Source organism: Lepidothrix coronata, unplaced genomic scaffold, assembly GCF_001604755.1.
Source record: "Lepidothrix coronata isolate B3197 unplaced genomic scaffold, Lepidothrix_coronata-1.0 Scaffold8, whole genome shotgun sequence".
Classification (NCBI taxonomy): Eukaryota; Metazoa; Chordata; class Aves; order Passeriformes; family Pipridae; genus Lepidothrix; species Lepidothrix coronata.
This window is the reverse complement of record NW_016690188.1, coordinates 9,451,774-9,464,608: the sequence shown is the minus strand read 5'-3', so window position 1 is coordinate 9,464,608 and position 12,835 is coordinate 9,451,774. Positions and strand designations below refer to the sequence as shown.

The 12,835-nt window shown below is 35.4% G+C and overlaps 1 protein-coding gene across 3 annotated transcripts in view; it reads left to right on the top strand.

Moving 5' to 3' along the window:
• Positions 1–11,597, top strand: part of PCGF5 (polycomb group ring finger 5) — a 65,288-nt gene extending 53,691 nt beyond the window's left edge. For all 3 annotated transcript variants that reach the window (XM_017803997.1, XM_017804000.1, XM_017803999.1), the window contains one exon: positions 2,017–11,597. In XM_017803997.1, the coding sequence (XP_017659486.1) occupies positions 2,017–2,064 (48 nt within the window). In that variant the 3' untranslated portion in view covers positions 2,065–11,597. The remainder of the gene's footprint in view (positions 1–2,016) is intronic.
• Positions 11,598–12,835: the final 1,238 nt, after the last annotated feature.

Here is a 12,835-nt window from a genome sequence, read left to right as displayed (position 1 = left end):
TACTTTACATTAGGCTGTTTTGGGTTTTTTTAAAGGAGAGATACCCTTGTGTAGGGTGACATTCTTATCAGTCTCAAAGGATTTTCTACCTCTTCCTATCTCATCCTTCTAACTAAACAGCGTTGGGCAGTCACTGACAAGGAATCAGAACTGAAGAATGTGAATCAAAGGAGACAACATTGGTTTCATCTCTTTATGGAAATTCATATGTCCTTTTTAATGGAGTAAAGAAATGTTAGATTTTTGTAAACTATATTTCTTTCACATATTTTAAAATTAGAAATGGAATAATGCCTTAATCTCTAGGCTATATAACAAAACAAAACCTACAGAACCTGCAAACTGAAGCTGATTTCTAAGTTTCATTGACCAATCTGGTTCATACCTATTTGAAATGATATTTCAGTTTCCTCATTGAAAATTTTTATTTGAACTTCATTCTAATTACTTTGCAAGTTTGAAATAATATTTTTGCATGAGTAAAAAATTAAAGCAAGTGATAGAGGGTCACTGCCCACTACCAATGGGAGCAACCTACTAAACTCATGTTTACTTCAGTAATTAGAATTGTTCCAGCATAGTGCATTTTATTTGTACAGTTTTGGAATTTTGTTTGCAAAGACACTGAGCCTCACTGGTTTACTTGGCAATTCAGTGAGGTGACTGCTCTGTCTCTGCCTGTGTGCATTTCCAATATGATTTGCGTACTTCTAGAGACAATTTATATAATCAAGGTGAAAACCGTGTAAAATAGCATTTAAATAATATGGTAGTCATATCCTGTGCAAATAAAAAAATAATCAAAGACAAGTAGTTTATGGTACTACAGATAAAAGTTTGTTAATTGCACATGCAGACCTACACATGGTGCTCCCTGTCTTCTCTCCTAAATACTCCTGATACTGTTAATACCTCTTGGTTTAGGTTGTGATTTCTCTACACTCCAGTTTGTAAATCCCCTGCAAATGTGATCACATTTATTTCTCGTGATCATTTCACTCCCATGGCCTGGAAAGTTTATTAACCCATATAGGTCTCTGAAGCTATATCTCTGTTTCTTCATCTCTGTTGCATTTGAATGCAGCAAAATATTTCTGGTTTCATTGATAGCTTCTGTAATAATTCTGTGTACTTCCAAATTTGCAATTAAAAAAACTTTAAATTAGCTTTATTCTTCTGTTCTGTGGCAGAGAGGTATTTAAGCCCATACAGCTGCTGAGCCAATGAGATTTTCCAGGGTTTTATGCTATAGAAAACATCCAGTACCCTATTGAAGTTAAGACGAAAACTTTAGACTTAAATGAAATGCTGACAGGCTGAAAAAATAAGACATTTAGTAAGACGACACTTTGAGCAACAAGTGCCCAGGTGTTCTACAGCCCTTTTGGGAAACCCACCCAGTGTTGCCTTTTGTTTTGCAACAGTTTTGTCCAATTCAGGGATCCAAGAAATAGTTTATTTGCTTTTTTTTTTTTTTAGTAGAAACTAATAAAAACGTATCACTAGATCTGAGATTAAGGAGTTTGGATTTGGGGGAAAACTTAGCCATCTTCTCTCAGAAAATCAGCTGACACCAATTTGACATCTTTTTTTTTTATAGTATAGCTATGGAACCTCTGTAAATATAAAAATTCAAACAAAGTACATCACCTGTAAATATACTTCAGTTTAGAAAGTAAAAAATTTCAAGATTGATTTTTATCAAGCACAGCAACACAGAAGTAAGAGTTGTTTGAGCACTCCAAGTATATATGTAATAACATATAAATATTGAAATATATGAAAGCAGATAGAGAAATTTTGTATCAATGACAAATAGCTAATAGATTTGAGGTACGGGTATGTATTTAACTGTTGTATGGAATCGTTTCATATAAATAAAACTGTCATATATTTGTGTCTTAGGGATAAGCTTTGGCTATTCTTAAGGCAGTTTTTAATTGCATTTTCTTTATGAATTATGTCTTCATGCTTTCTCTGTTTTTGTTGTTGTTTTCCCCTTGCTTTTGTTTTCAGTCTTACCCCATGGTACTTCAGTATCGACCTAGAATTGACTTCGGTTAGACCAAAGGGCCAGATCCCACTGAGATGAATCCTGCACTATTTGTTTACCCATCGACAGATTGCACAATGAATGGATGTGCCTGGATTGGGGGGACACAGCCAGATTTTCAGCATGCAAATAAGGACATTGTCTTTCTTAAAAGTGTCAGTTGCATCTCTGTTGTTTCTATTAGAGCAAGCCAAGTGCCATTCTGCTACTGAAATGTGCATAAGATATTCGTGTATCTTAAGGGTGTGCTGCAAATCATAGCCAAAATCATGAAGTGTACAGTCAAGATTCAAAAACTATGGAATATTTTTGCTTGCGTGTTAGAAAATTTTTCTGGTCCTAATATTGATTACATTAGCAAAATGGCAGAGTGCTCATTCCATGTGGTGTTGCAGTTTCACACACTTACTATTTTACTGAATATTGTTGTTTAAATCATAGAGTACTGTAAAAATAACTAAGGATTATACCTTGACAATATTTTGTATAGAAAATATATTTAGAAATGTGGTGGTTGGGCCACTACCTTTTTCTTGATAAGGTTCTCATGGGTCCAGGTATAGCTCACTCATGAGTGTGCAACAGTCCTTTTGCAGTGAATGAAGATTAATTACACTTAACAAGAGGTGTAGAACATGATAATTCAAAATAGTAATTTTAAATCTTCTAAATAGATTCTACTAATATTGCTTAAAAGCATTGCAGCCTTTGTGATTGCACTTTTCTATGGTTTCCCTGAAGATTGGAATTTGGGATACTACCTATTTTTGGAAAATGGCTTCTGGTCAGATTACGTTTCTTCTAATTAAGCTTCCACAAAAATGAAGCTAAAATAATATAAATGTCTATGGAACAAATAAATTTCACTACAAAATTACAAGCAAGGCAAAATTTTACATAATTATTACCTCTGATAATAAGCATTTCCTTTTAAGATTGGATGGAGGTCTATAGTATGCGAAAACAAAAATAATATATAGCTTTAATTACATATTGTACCTCTTGCAACTATCTGGAGTTTAGAATTCATTACAGAAATTTTCATTAGTTAAAGTCACATCATAAAACTATTTCCATAAAATTAGAGGTAATGCAATACTGAAGATAAGCAGTCTGACCAATATAATTGTTCAGGTCATCTTTTTTCCTAAGACCTGGTAGTGCTGGATAAAAAGTGATTGTTGCCTTAGATATTGTAAGCATAATGGTTCTAGTATGGAAATTTTATTGGGTTTTTTGGTAATGTTGCAGGGAGAATAGCAATGTGTATGTTTTCTGTAGTCTTCCATTGTCTTTACTCTGCTTAATAGTTAGTTGAGTTTTTCTCTTCAGGTTCTCTGGAGATACTTATAGTTCAGTAACTTTATGTAATTTCTACTTAATAGATGCCTGCTAGTGTTGTAGATAGCTATTTACTTTCTTTATGCCTTTTGCATACAGCAAAAAGGAACCAAATTAATTTTTCAGAAGCTACTGTAGAGTGAACTGGTCGTCCTTAGACAAAGTGAAAATTCTTTCTTGGGATCAAATATAAAAGATGGATGCAAGGCTGTAAATCTTTTGTTAGTGTATGTCCCTGTACATTAGTAAGTTCTGTAGGAGAAATAAGCATGTTGTGGATTAAATCTAGCCCCTTTAATGTTGTTAGGGGTTCTAACATTGATGACTTTAGGACCATCATACATAGGCGGGTTGAATTCTAGCACTGCACGCCAAAGCCCATATGACAACGCAGAAATAAAGATGCTGTCGGTAGCAGTCTGTTTAGGAAACCTGCTATTGCAGGTCAAGTTTGCACATATTGTGCAGGTGCCAGTGGGACTGGGGAAGCGAAATGTTAAGGAAGCTTCTGCCCCTTTCTGCAGGCAGTGTGCTGGCTGATACAGGCACATGTTCATGGGAAGGGGTGCATGTACTGGCTGCAGGGAGCAGTCATCTTTTTGCCCACCTAGTCTGTGATGTGCTACTTGACAGAAAGAAGATTTTCCATGAAGGCAGGGCCCTTCTCTGCAGAGCCTGTGGGGAAAAATAGATTCTTTCTGTATATAGAGGTCCTCCTCATGGAGCAGCTTGGAAAAGCAAAGCATGCATTCTGATTGCAAATCATTTTTCTCTTTAGTATACATAGTTGTTTTGTACAGTTGAAATAGGATATTATTTGTAAATATTTACATGCACATAGAAATGACACCTTACAGTTTTTATATATTTCCCCTGTTTTTATACCAGAATTTTCACTGTAGATTCACTTGACATAAAACACCTGTTTCAGTTTATCACAAAGCTAATGGTAGGATGCTTAAGCATAATTTCTGCTTGGTTCAGGGCACAGTTTTTTTCTCAGCAATTGAGCTTGCTGTTTTGACAGATTTGAACAGACTTGTTTTAAAAAGACAAGAATGCATCATTTTTAATCCATCCACCTAACAGGACCCCTGTAATAGCACTGTTTTGTGTTGGCTTTGGAAAGGCACCTAATAGAAGCTTTCTTTGACTGTTTGATAACTTTCTGTATTCATAATTCAGAGAACCATGAATTCTCTCAATCAGAATTGGACATTGGTTTAACTCATGGTATTTTCTTGATGCAAGTTAAAACTAGATTACAGAAGACAAATCTTCATTTTAAGCATGGAAAATACTGACAGATCTGAACCAACGTTCCCAGCTAAGAATGGTGGCATTAAATGCATATGAGCTAACCACCTACACTTTATGCATTTCTGATTTGATGGCACAGTGCCCGAGTGCTGCTGCAGTTTAATAGTTTTTATAACAGTGAAGTGCCAGTGAAATACATATCTTAACTGGGCAGCTTGTATAGCACAGGCATTGCCTTCCTTACAGGAAATTTCTCTCCCATATAGTACATACGTGCCATGTGTCTACAGATATGCATATTTAATTAATTTGTGCCAATTAAGACTATCTGAGCACCACAGGAATATGAGAATGCATGTGCAGGTTCCTGTGTGCCAAAGATGGGGTAAAGTGAAATGAGTACCTAAGCATTCCCTTCAGACTGCACCATATGCCATTCTAGAGCAGATGCCTGGATAGAGTCACACTTTCTGAGCATTCCATGACAAAGTGTCACCACTGCATGCTTGTAAAGCATAGGAATATAAAGTGTTGCTGCCACTGTGTTTTTATGGCTTTCCCATATCAGAAATATCTAGCTGCAGAGGGATAAGACCTAAAAAATTCCACACTGCTACCTAACCTTGCTGTCTCTTATTTAGCACATTTGGTGCTGCTTTGTTTTTCCCTTAAACTGAAAAACTCATTAATGAAAGTCATAAGCAACTTTTTGTTCAGCGTAGCTGATTGCTGCATTTATCTAGTAACAAGCTGTAAGCTAGAATTTACAGACAAGGTCCTATAACATCTCAAACAATATGGAATTAGATGATTAATCCAGAAATGTATCTTCCATCATGCATTACTACACTGCCGGTAGCTAAAGGCCTAGTCCTATAAACTTTTTTTTTTCCTTTTAAATACCAAATAAGATTACTACAATAACTTAAGTGACTCATCACTATAGTAGGTACTGCTCACTTGAAACCTTCTGGGATTTGGGTCCGAGGAGTATGCAATGCTGTAAGTATATTGTGCATACTCAGCTAGCTTGCAGTTATTATGCAAAAAAAATTATAAAAGTATTATTTTTACTGTACTAAAAATGTTATATAAAACAAAGTGCCTGATTATTAATGCAGAATACCTTTTCAGCCCATTATTTGCATTTGACAGGGTAATATTTGCTTCTGTATTTTATCTATGGTCTCAGTGTTTTCAGCAAGAATATTTCATAAACATGCTGTATTGAGAAGCTTTCAGGAGAGAAAAAGCATAAAAAGAAATGTGTCGTTTTAGATAAATTAAACCCTATCTCAGTAGAAATTATATGAAAAAAATACTTTTATATTGAAAATATTCCATTTTCTGCATAAGGGACACTTGAATCTGGATCTTGGTCTGTTTTCCTCTATAGGTTCCAGCAATATGACTTGACTTTTCTGTTATTGTAAACAGTTCTAGTGCAGCTACAGGAGAAAAGAGATTGATCCATTTCATTTAGATAGAAGCTAGGCTCTTATTCTCTGCTGCAGACAAAGTAATGGTCCAGAGTTTCATCTCATCTCTCCCATGTATAACTGTTACACATGACCTTGGGAGAGACATAAACAGTTTTTCCTTTTCTGCTGCTTTCTCAAATAAAAAAATAGGCCAGGGTTTAGTCCTTTAATTGAACCAATTACTGAGCTTTATTATTTGTGGGGGGGGTTTATGTTTTCATGTAACTGAAGACAAGAAGAGGCATTCACACCTCAGGAAAAAAAAACATTTTTGAGAGGAGTTGCAACAAAAGGAATAGCATCCAGCTCAGCCAGATACTGTGTCTGATAGAAATACTAGAGAACAGATAGCTGTTCAAAGCCAATCCTAAATCTCAAAATAAACAGATTGAGCCTTGTGTATAGAGGGGCTACATAAAATACTGGTCAATTACATGCACTGGTCGAACTTATTTTTATCCTGGAAAAGTGCCAAGGCGTTAAGACTTACATGCCTATCCAGGAGCTTAGTCCAGTTTCTTCACTTAATCTGGCAGGTTGAAGGCATCTCTTTACTTCCTATGAAAATGCATATGTCATGCAGCATATTGGCCTCTCATTTTACTTCATGCTTTGTTATCTTATTATTTCTCTCAGTTAAAATGTCTAAGCAGGCACCTTCTGTCCTCTAATTCTAGGTCATTACACATCTTTTGCCCTTTCTCATACCCCACCCCATTTCATACCCCACAAGTAAAAACTTTGAGGAATTATAAAGGCGAAATCGCACATGAGGTGTCAGCTCACTGGTTTCATTCATCAGGCAGCTCTCACGGATTTCAGCAGAGTTTTCACAGTTCTGCATTTTGAATCCTGTATAGCCAGTTTGAACAAGGTCATACTTCCACAAGGGGTTGAGCTAAAGACACTTGTTTGAGTAAGGATTGCAGTCTGCCGGAGTGTGCTCCAGGATGAATTCCAAGACATGAGGGGATTGATTCACCCTAAAGGAAATGTGAAAAGCTTGCAACTGCACATTTACTGCTAATTTTGTGCCATAGGGATTGTCTGACCTTCAGACCTCAGCTGAAACATCCATTGTAGGAATGTCCTCCAACAGATGATCTTGTAATGTTAATATATTTTTCTTCAAAAGCAGACTTACCTGTTGATTGTCTAACTACTGTCTACACTGTTTGTAGAGCAAATTAAAGCATTAGATTCCAGAATAGGAATTTGATTAATTAATGAATTCCTGACAGATTCTTCCATCCAAGGTATGTGCCATAAATCTTTTGAATTCAGGTAGCTTGCTACTACAGTTGAACAAGGCCATGGTTTCGTTCTCTAGTGAGCAGTTTAGGTCTGTATGGTTCTGGAGTGTGGCAGTGAAACGGAGGAGCTCTGTAGGTGGGTAGAAATGTCTAGGCCATCTTTTGCACTTGCAGAAGGAGACCACGTTCTATAAGCTCAGAATAGAGGAGAATTGTGGAATGAAAGATGTCTACAAGTGGAAGTTTTTGCCATTACATTAATTTTAACCAAAGAGAGGCATTGGTTTGACTCTGCTTGTTTTTCTGAACCATTATGCATACTTTTCTTTGAAGTTCATACTAGAACTTCTATGTGTATTTTTAGGAAATGCTTCTAACATGGTTGACAGTTGACAGGATGAGGTGAACAGAAGTAGCTACTGTGCATTTTCCTTTTTTCTTGTGATAGTGAGTGGAAAGCAATGTAAGAGTTGAGGGAAGGTTGCTATACAACACACAAAATCACTGCAACAGTATAACATTTTGCTGCTAGTTAACATACTGAGGTTTTTATTACAAGTGAAGTTGTAGTGAAGATATTTATTATCAAAGCGCAAGGCCCATATTTTATGATAGTATTCTACTCCTAAAATTCAGTTTTGTATTAATATTGAGTATGGTAGGTATTGTTCCTGTCGTCTCCTGAATATTGATGCAGTAAAATGAAACATGTTCCCTTTTTACTGAAAAATACCACATTCTAATACTAATCAATTTAAAGTTAGTCTTTGTTGTCAGATATTTAGCTTGTTCAGAAAAATCAAGTTTTTTTTTAAAATAAACTACTTCTATGAATAATCTGGTTGCCTAATAGTTTTAGGGGACCCATTTAATACCAAAGGTAAAGCCACTCAGAAACTGACTTGGAATATGGCATCGACACTTTCCTGGAGTGCAGTGGTCAAGAGGTACACCTGGAATCAATCAAGCAGAACTGAACCAGTGGTAGCTGTCTGTGTCACCAAGCTGAAGGGTTAGGCACACCTAGCAGTTTCCAGCGCAAAATAGAAAAAGAAAAACACAACAGGAATAGCATCAAGGTTAACAGACATAGAGTAGCTCTTTGAGTCCTAGCTCATGTTCCCAGAGAAAAGCACAAAGGCTTGCATTACTGATGTGTCTGCTATACCTGGCCTGTGAACTAACAAAAACTTCAGTGTGCTGTCAATCCTGTAAACCTTCCAAAGCACAAAATAGTCACCAAGCTACTTTTGGGGTTTCTAGTTGTATTTCAGTGATATTTTGGAGGGTCGAAAGGACAGACTTGGAGGATAATGTGAGAAGATATTAAGTATGTTTTACAGATTTTTATAGCTATTTTTTTAGCAAATGGTATTGCTGTCCTTGATGTGAGACCATGGATTACCAAGAAGTGCTAATACTTGTGCAGTATAAAGCAGAGAGAATAAAGAAATCCAAATATCTTGATTTCCAGGATAGTGATTAGCTAAACTGGAAAGTAATCGGTCAATTTAATTATTTAGCTGGCTGAAAGATTTCATTCTAAATACTTACTGATCGTAGTTTTTTTCTCAAATACAAGCTTCTTAGCATAAACATGAAGCAATGCATCATTTTTTCCCTTATTGCAGACTTAACTATTGAAAGAAAAATATTTTGCATTTTTTTAAATTAATGTAAAGCCTGAATTGTTGGATGTTCCAGGCTACTGAATAGATGATATAGAGTTATCCTCAATGGATTTTTTGGGGGTGGGGGCTTAAGTGTCCTTATATAAGCTGTGATCCAAGTTATGATAAGAAAGGAGCCTATGGTGAGCAGTAATAATGTTCTAATGCTTCCTTGCATTTGATCAGTAGTTACCAGTTTTTAATAAGCAGCCCTCACAGTACTTAGGAGCTCATAGAACATATTGTGATCTTATGTTGCTAATTTGTTTTAAAATATAAAATGTTTTAAGCTTTTTGTCAAAAGTGATAACATCATATTACAAATAAACCTTTTTGTGGTTGTAAAATTTAGCTTATAAATCATTCAAATTGAAGTGAAAAAAACACAGGTCATTGTTAATGACAGTCTATCCTACTATTAAGAATATATGTATTTTTGTAAAGGAAAAGCACTTGTAGATATTTAATCAGTCCAATATCTATCTATGTTAATGTTTTGAAAAAAAAAAAAAAAAGAAAACAAAATGCTGCTTAGAGAATCACTTACATATTTTTATTTTTTGTGCTCAAATGCATTTTCTGTTGATTTATGGAATCTTGTTTATTCTGTGTGAAGCTGTATAGTTAGTACAGCTGGGCTAAATGCATTTCTCACCTTAATCAACTGTATCTGACTATGATATTATATTTTGTGTCTGAGCAGAAAGCTAATTGCAGAACTTAGGCTGGTGGTGCTGTTTTTCATCTTCGATATTAGCTTCATCCTGCCTTATAACTTTTCTACTTCATAATAGGTATTAAAAATGCTACCCATTTTTTGTGATGTATATGTTTTAATGGACATTTCAGGGTATATTTGGTTATTTAGTTGAATATACTGTGCTTACAAACATTTTTATAAAAAGATGACAGAATTTTACTTACAGCATTTAAAAAACACTCTCCTGGATGAAAAAGAGTGCAAGATTAGTCGAGTTTAATACTTTCCTACAGAGGAAACTACTGCTGGGTGCATTCCTGAAACATAATTGCATCACAAAAGTTTCTGAGAATTTAACGTTTTTAAAATTTAGAATAATTAATTTCTTGTAATATTTTGCAGCTCTTTGAAACCTCACTTTTAACTATATTTTGATTCATCATAATACATTAACACAGCTTCAGGGGAAAAAAACAGTAAAGCAAAGAATTTTATTAAAGTACAGTAAGGAGTGGCAACCATATTTGTTTGTAGTTATTAGTGTACAATCCAAAATCTATTTACTTATTTCAGTGGAATTCTACAGGGATATACTCTGTGGGCTAACTCTGTGTGGCTCAGTTCAGCTTGACCTCAATGGAGTGGTTTTCTTCAATTGTCCTTGTAGCTAAGACTTGAAATGACCCAGACTTCCCACTTTCTCACTTGATTTCCTTTCATGGGTGGCTAGTATTGTTTAAATTTATTCTTATATTAACCACCCAGGTAAAAAAGTTTTGCAACACTGAGTGTGTACACTAGCAGTAGAACTCATTGTTAGGAACTCAGCTGACTAAATACTTGTGTCCTTTTCAAACTGGGGGAGAAATTCACTTGGAGTATGAACATTTGAAATGGCATTCTCTTATTTGTATGCATGCTACACAAAGATTTGCAGTTGATCAGCATTTGATGTGTTTGTTTTATTATATGAACACTGTCTGTTTTTATAATTTTTGTTAAGAGCTAATTTCTGTATTAATTCATTAGGGTTGACATCTCAGGGTCCACGAAGTAGCAGTTGAAAAACTTAAATCCATTTGATCTGAGTGCAATAGCAATATTGCAGGCTTGTATCTTTTGAAGAACCAAATATGTTGTGTTTTGAAGTATTTTAAAAAGCACTGTAAATTTCACCCAGTTCTACCAAAGGAATGTGGGGGGGTGTTTAGTCTTAGAAGCTGAGTGTGGCCCTGGAAAAAATTATAAGACACCTGTAACTGTCGGCACTAGTGAGCAGTTTTACAATTAGGTAAGGGAAGTGCTGGTACTTAGGGGTTTTTTGGCAAAACCTCGTGGTCGTGCCTCTTGATGTAGAGCAAAGCGTGCCTGTGCAAAGCTGCATCGACATTTGTAAGCAAGAGTTATTTTCAAAAAACAGCTCATGCAAACCCTGTAAATGGGCCTTTAGAACTTTGTGTGTCAATTTATCTGGTATGTAATGATATTTCTAATAATGAACTACCTGTGTGGCTCAGTACTGGTGATGTTGCGTTGAGTGCTTCGTGCTAATGTCAAGAAGGTTTTACAGCACCTTTATAATGGCTGATAACAAATGACAATTTGGCCTGACCCGTATGCTGCAAGATGCCTCTAGCCCAGTTGGATTAATTTTGTGAAAAATCTAGATGAGCAAGAAGTATAACTAATCTGCTTACTAGCACTGAATTGCTCCTTTCTCAAAGCAATAAATATATTCATGTTGTAACATCTGTTGTGCAGCCTACAATACGAGTTGTTTTGTTGCATTGTTTCTATATAATTTATTTTGTGCAATAAAAAATCTCTGGTTTTATCTGACTCGTCTCTAGTTTGTAGTAATATTTGAATTTAAACATTTATTAGCTTTGTTTCTTAATCATGCAAGCATATTATCAACTCAGAAATGCAGAGTATAAAGCAGAATGCAGTAATATTATGCATTATAGAAAAGTCAGAGGGGACTCATGGCCTGATTTTGTTCTAGTTAATGTCATAGAGTGTTACCATTAATTTTCACAGGTGCAGAGACTGCCTCACACTAAAGCTAACTGGATTTTGCACCCCATTTGTAAAATATAACCAGGTGGGTTACAGAATGTGACTCTGTGTTTGAGGCTCTGTTTTAAAAAAATAATCCCATAGAGCTTCTGCCACTTTTTTTAACCTAATTTCACTGCTTTTAATTTTTTTCCTTTTTGTTCCCTGCCTTTTTGATGTTTTTCTGGGTTGACATGGTTTCAGTAGTGTTTATTGTTCTATGCATTTACCTTCTGATTACCCTTTATTATGTTGTTGGGCTGTTTTTAACTCTAAGGTAGTGTAAAATGAATGTGCGTGCAAATTGGAAGCTAGAGGATATCTTACAAATGAGCTGTTATTCAAGGGAACTTGCACCTTTTGTCTGAGATGCTACTGTGAAACCTGCAGTACCACCAGATGAGCTTGGAGATGTGGTTCAGATTTAGAAATAATAGAAAGGACTGCTGATTAAACTAAAATGATCTGAGGCATCCTCTTGTAAAATCCTACGTGTTAGCAGCAGAAGATAATTGCTTGTGAGCACAAAAGGTGAAGGTGTATATAGTATATGGCACTATGTACATGTGATTAAATAAGAATTGTTCTTTAAGTTGCAGTTATCTGTTAACAGGCAAAGAGCAGCTGTGGCACCACTGGCTGCTGTATAACCTGTGCAGATGAAGCAGTGCAGCCTCATTGTCTTTCTTTTAACCTTTTTCATGTGGGATATTTGACCTCAGATTTGTCAAAGGTTATAGACTAATACTTTCCCATCTAAAAATGTTCTTTAAACTTAAGGTCACTCAGTGAAAAAACCCCCAAACTTTACATAATGCTTCTACATAATACTATTACATTCTTTTTGAAACAGAAATTGAATCATATCTAAGTGCAAAATTCTGCTCCTAAGTAGGAAGGAATGTTTCCTCAGGCAAGGTTTCTATTAAAAATGCTGGTGGTTAAATTATTTTAAATAATTACTTTGTTTCAAGTAGCTAAAAAGAGAATCATTGTGGGGGGAAAAAACCCATGCATAA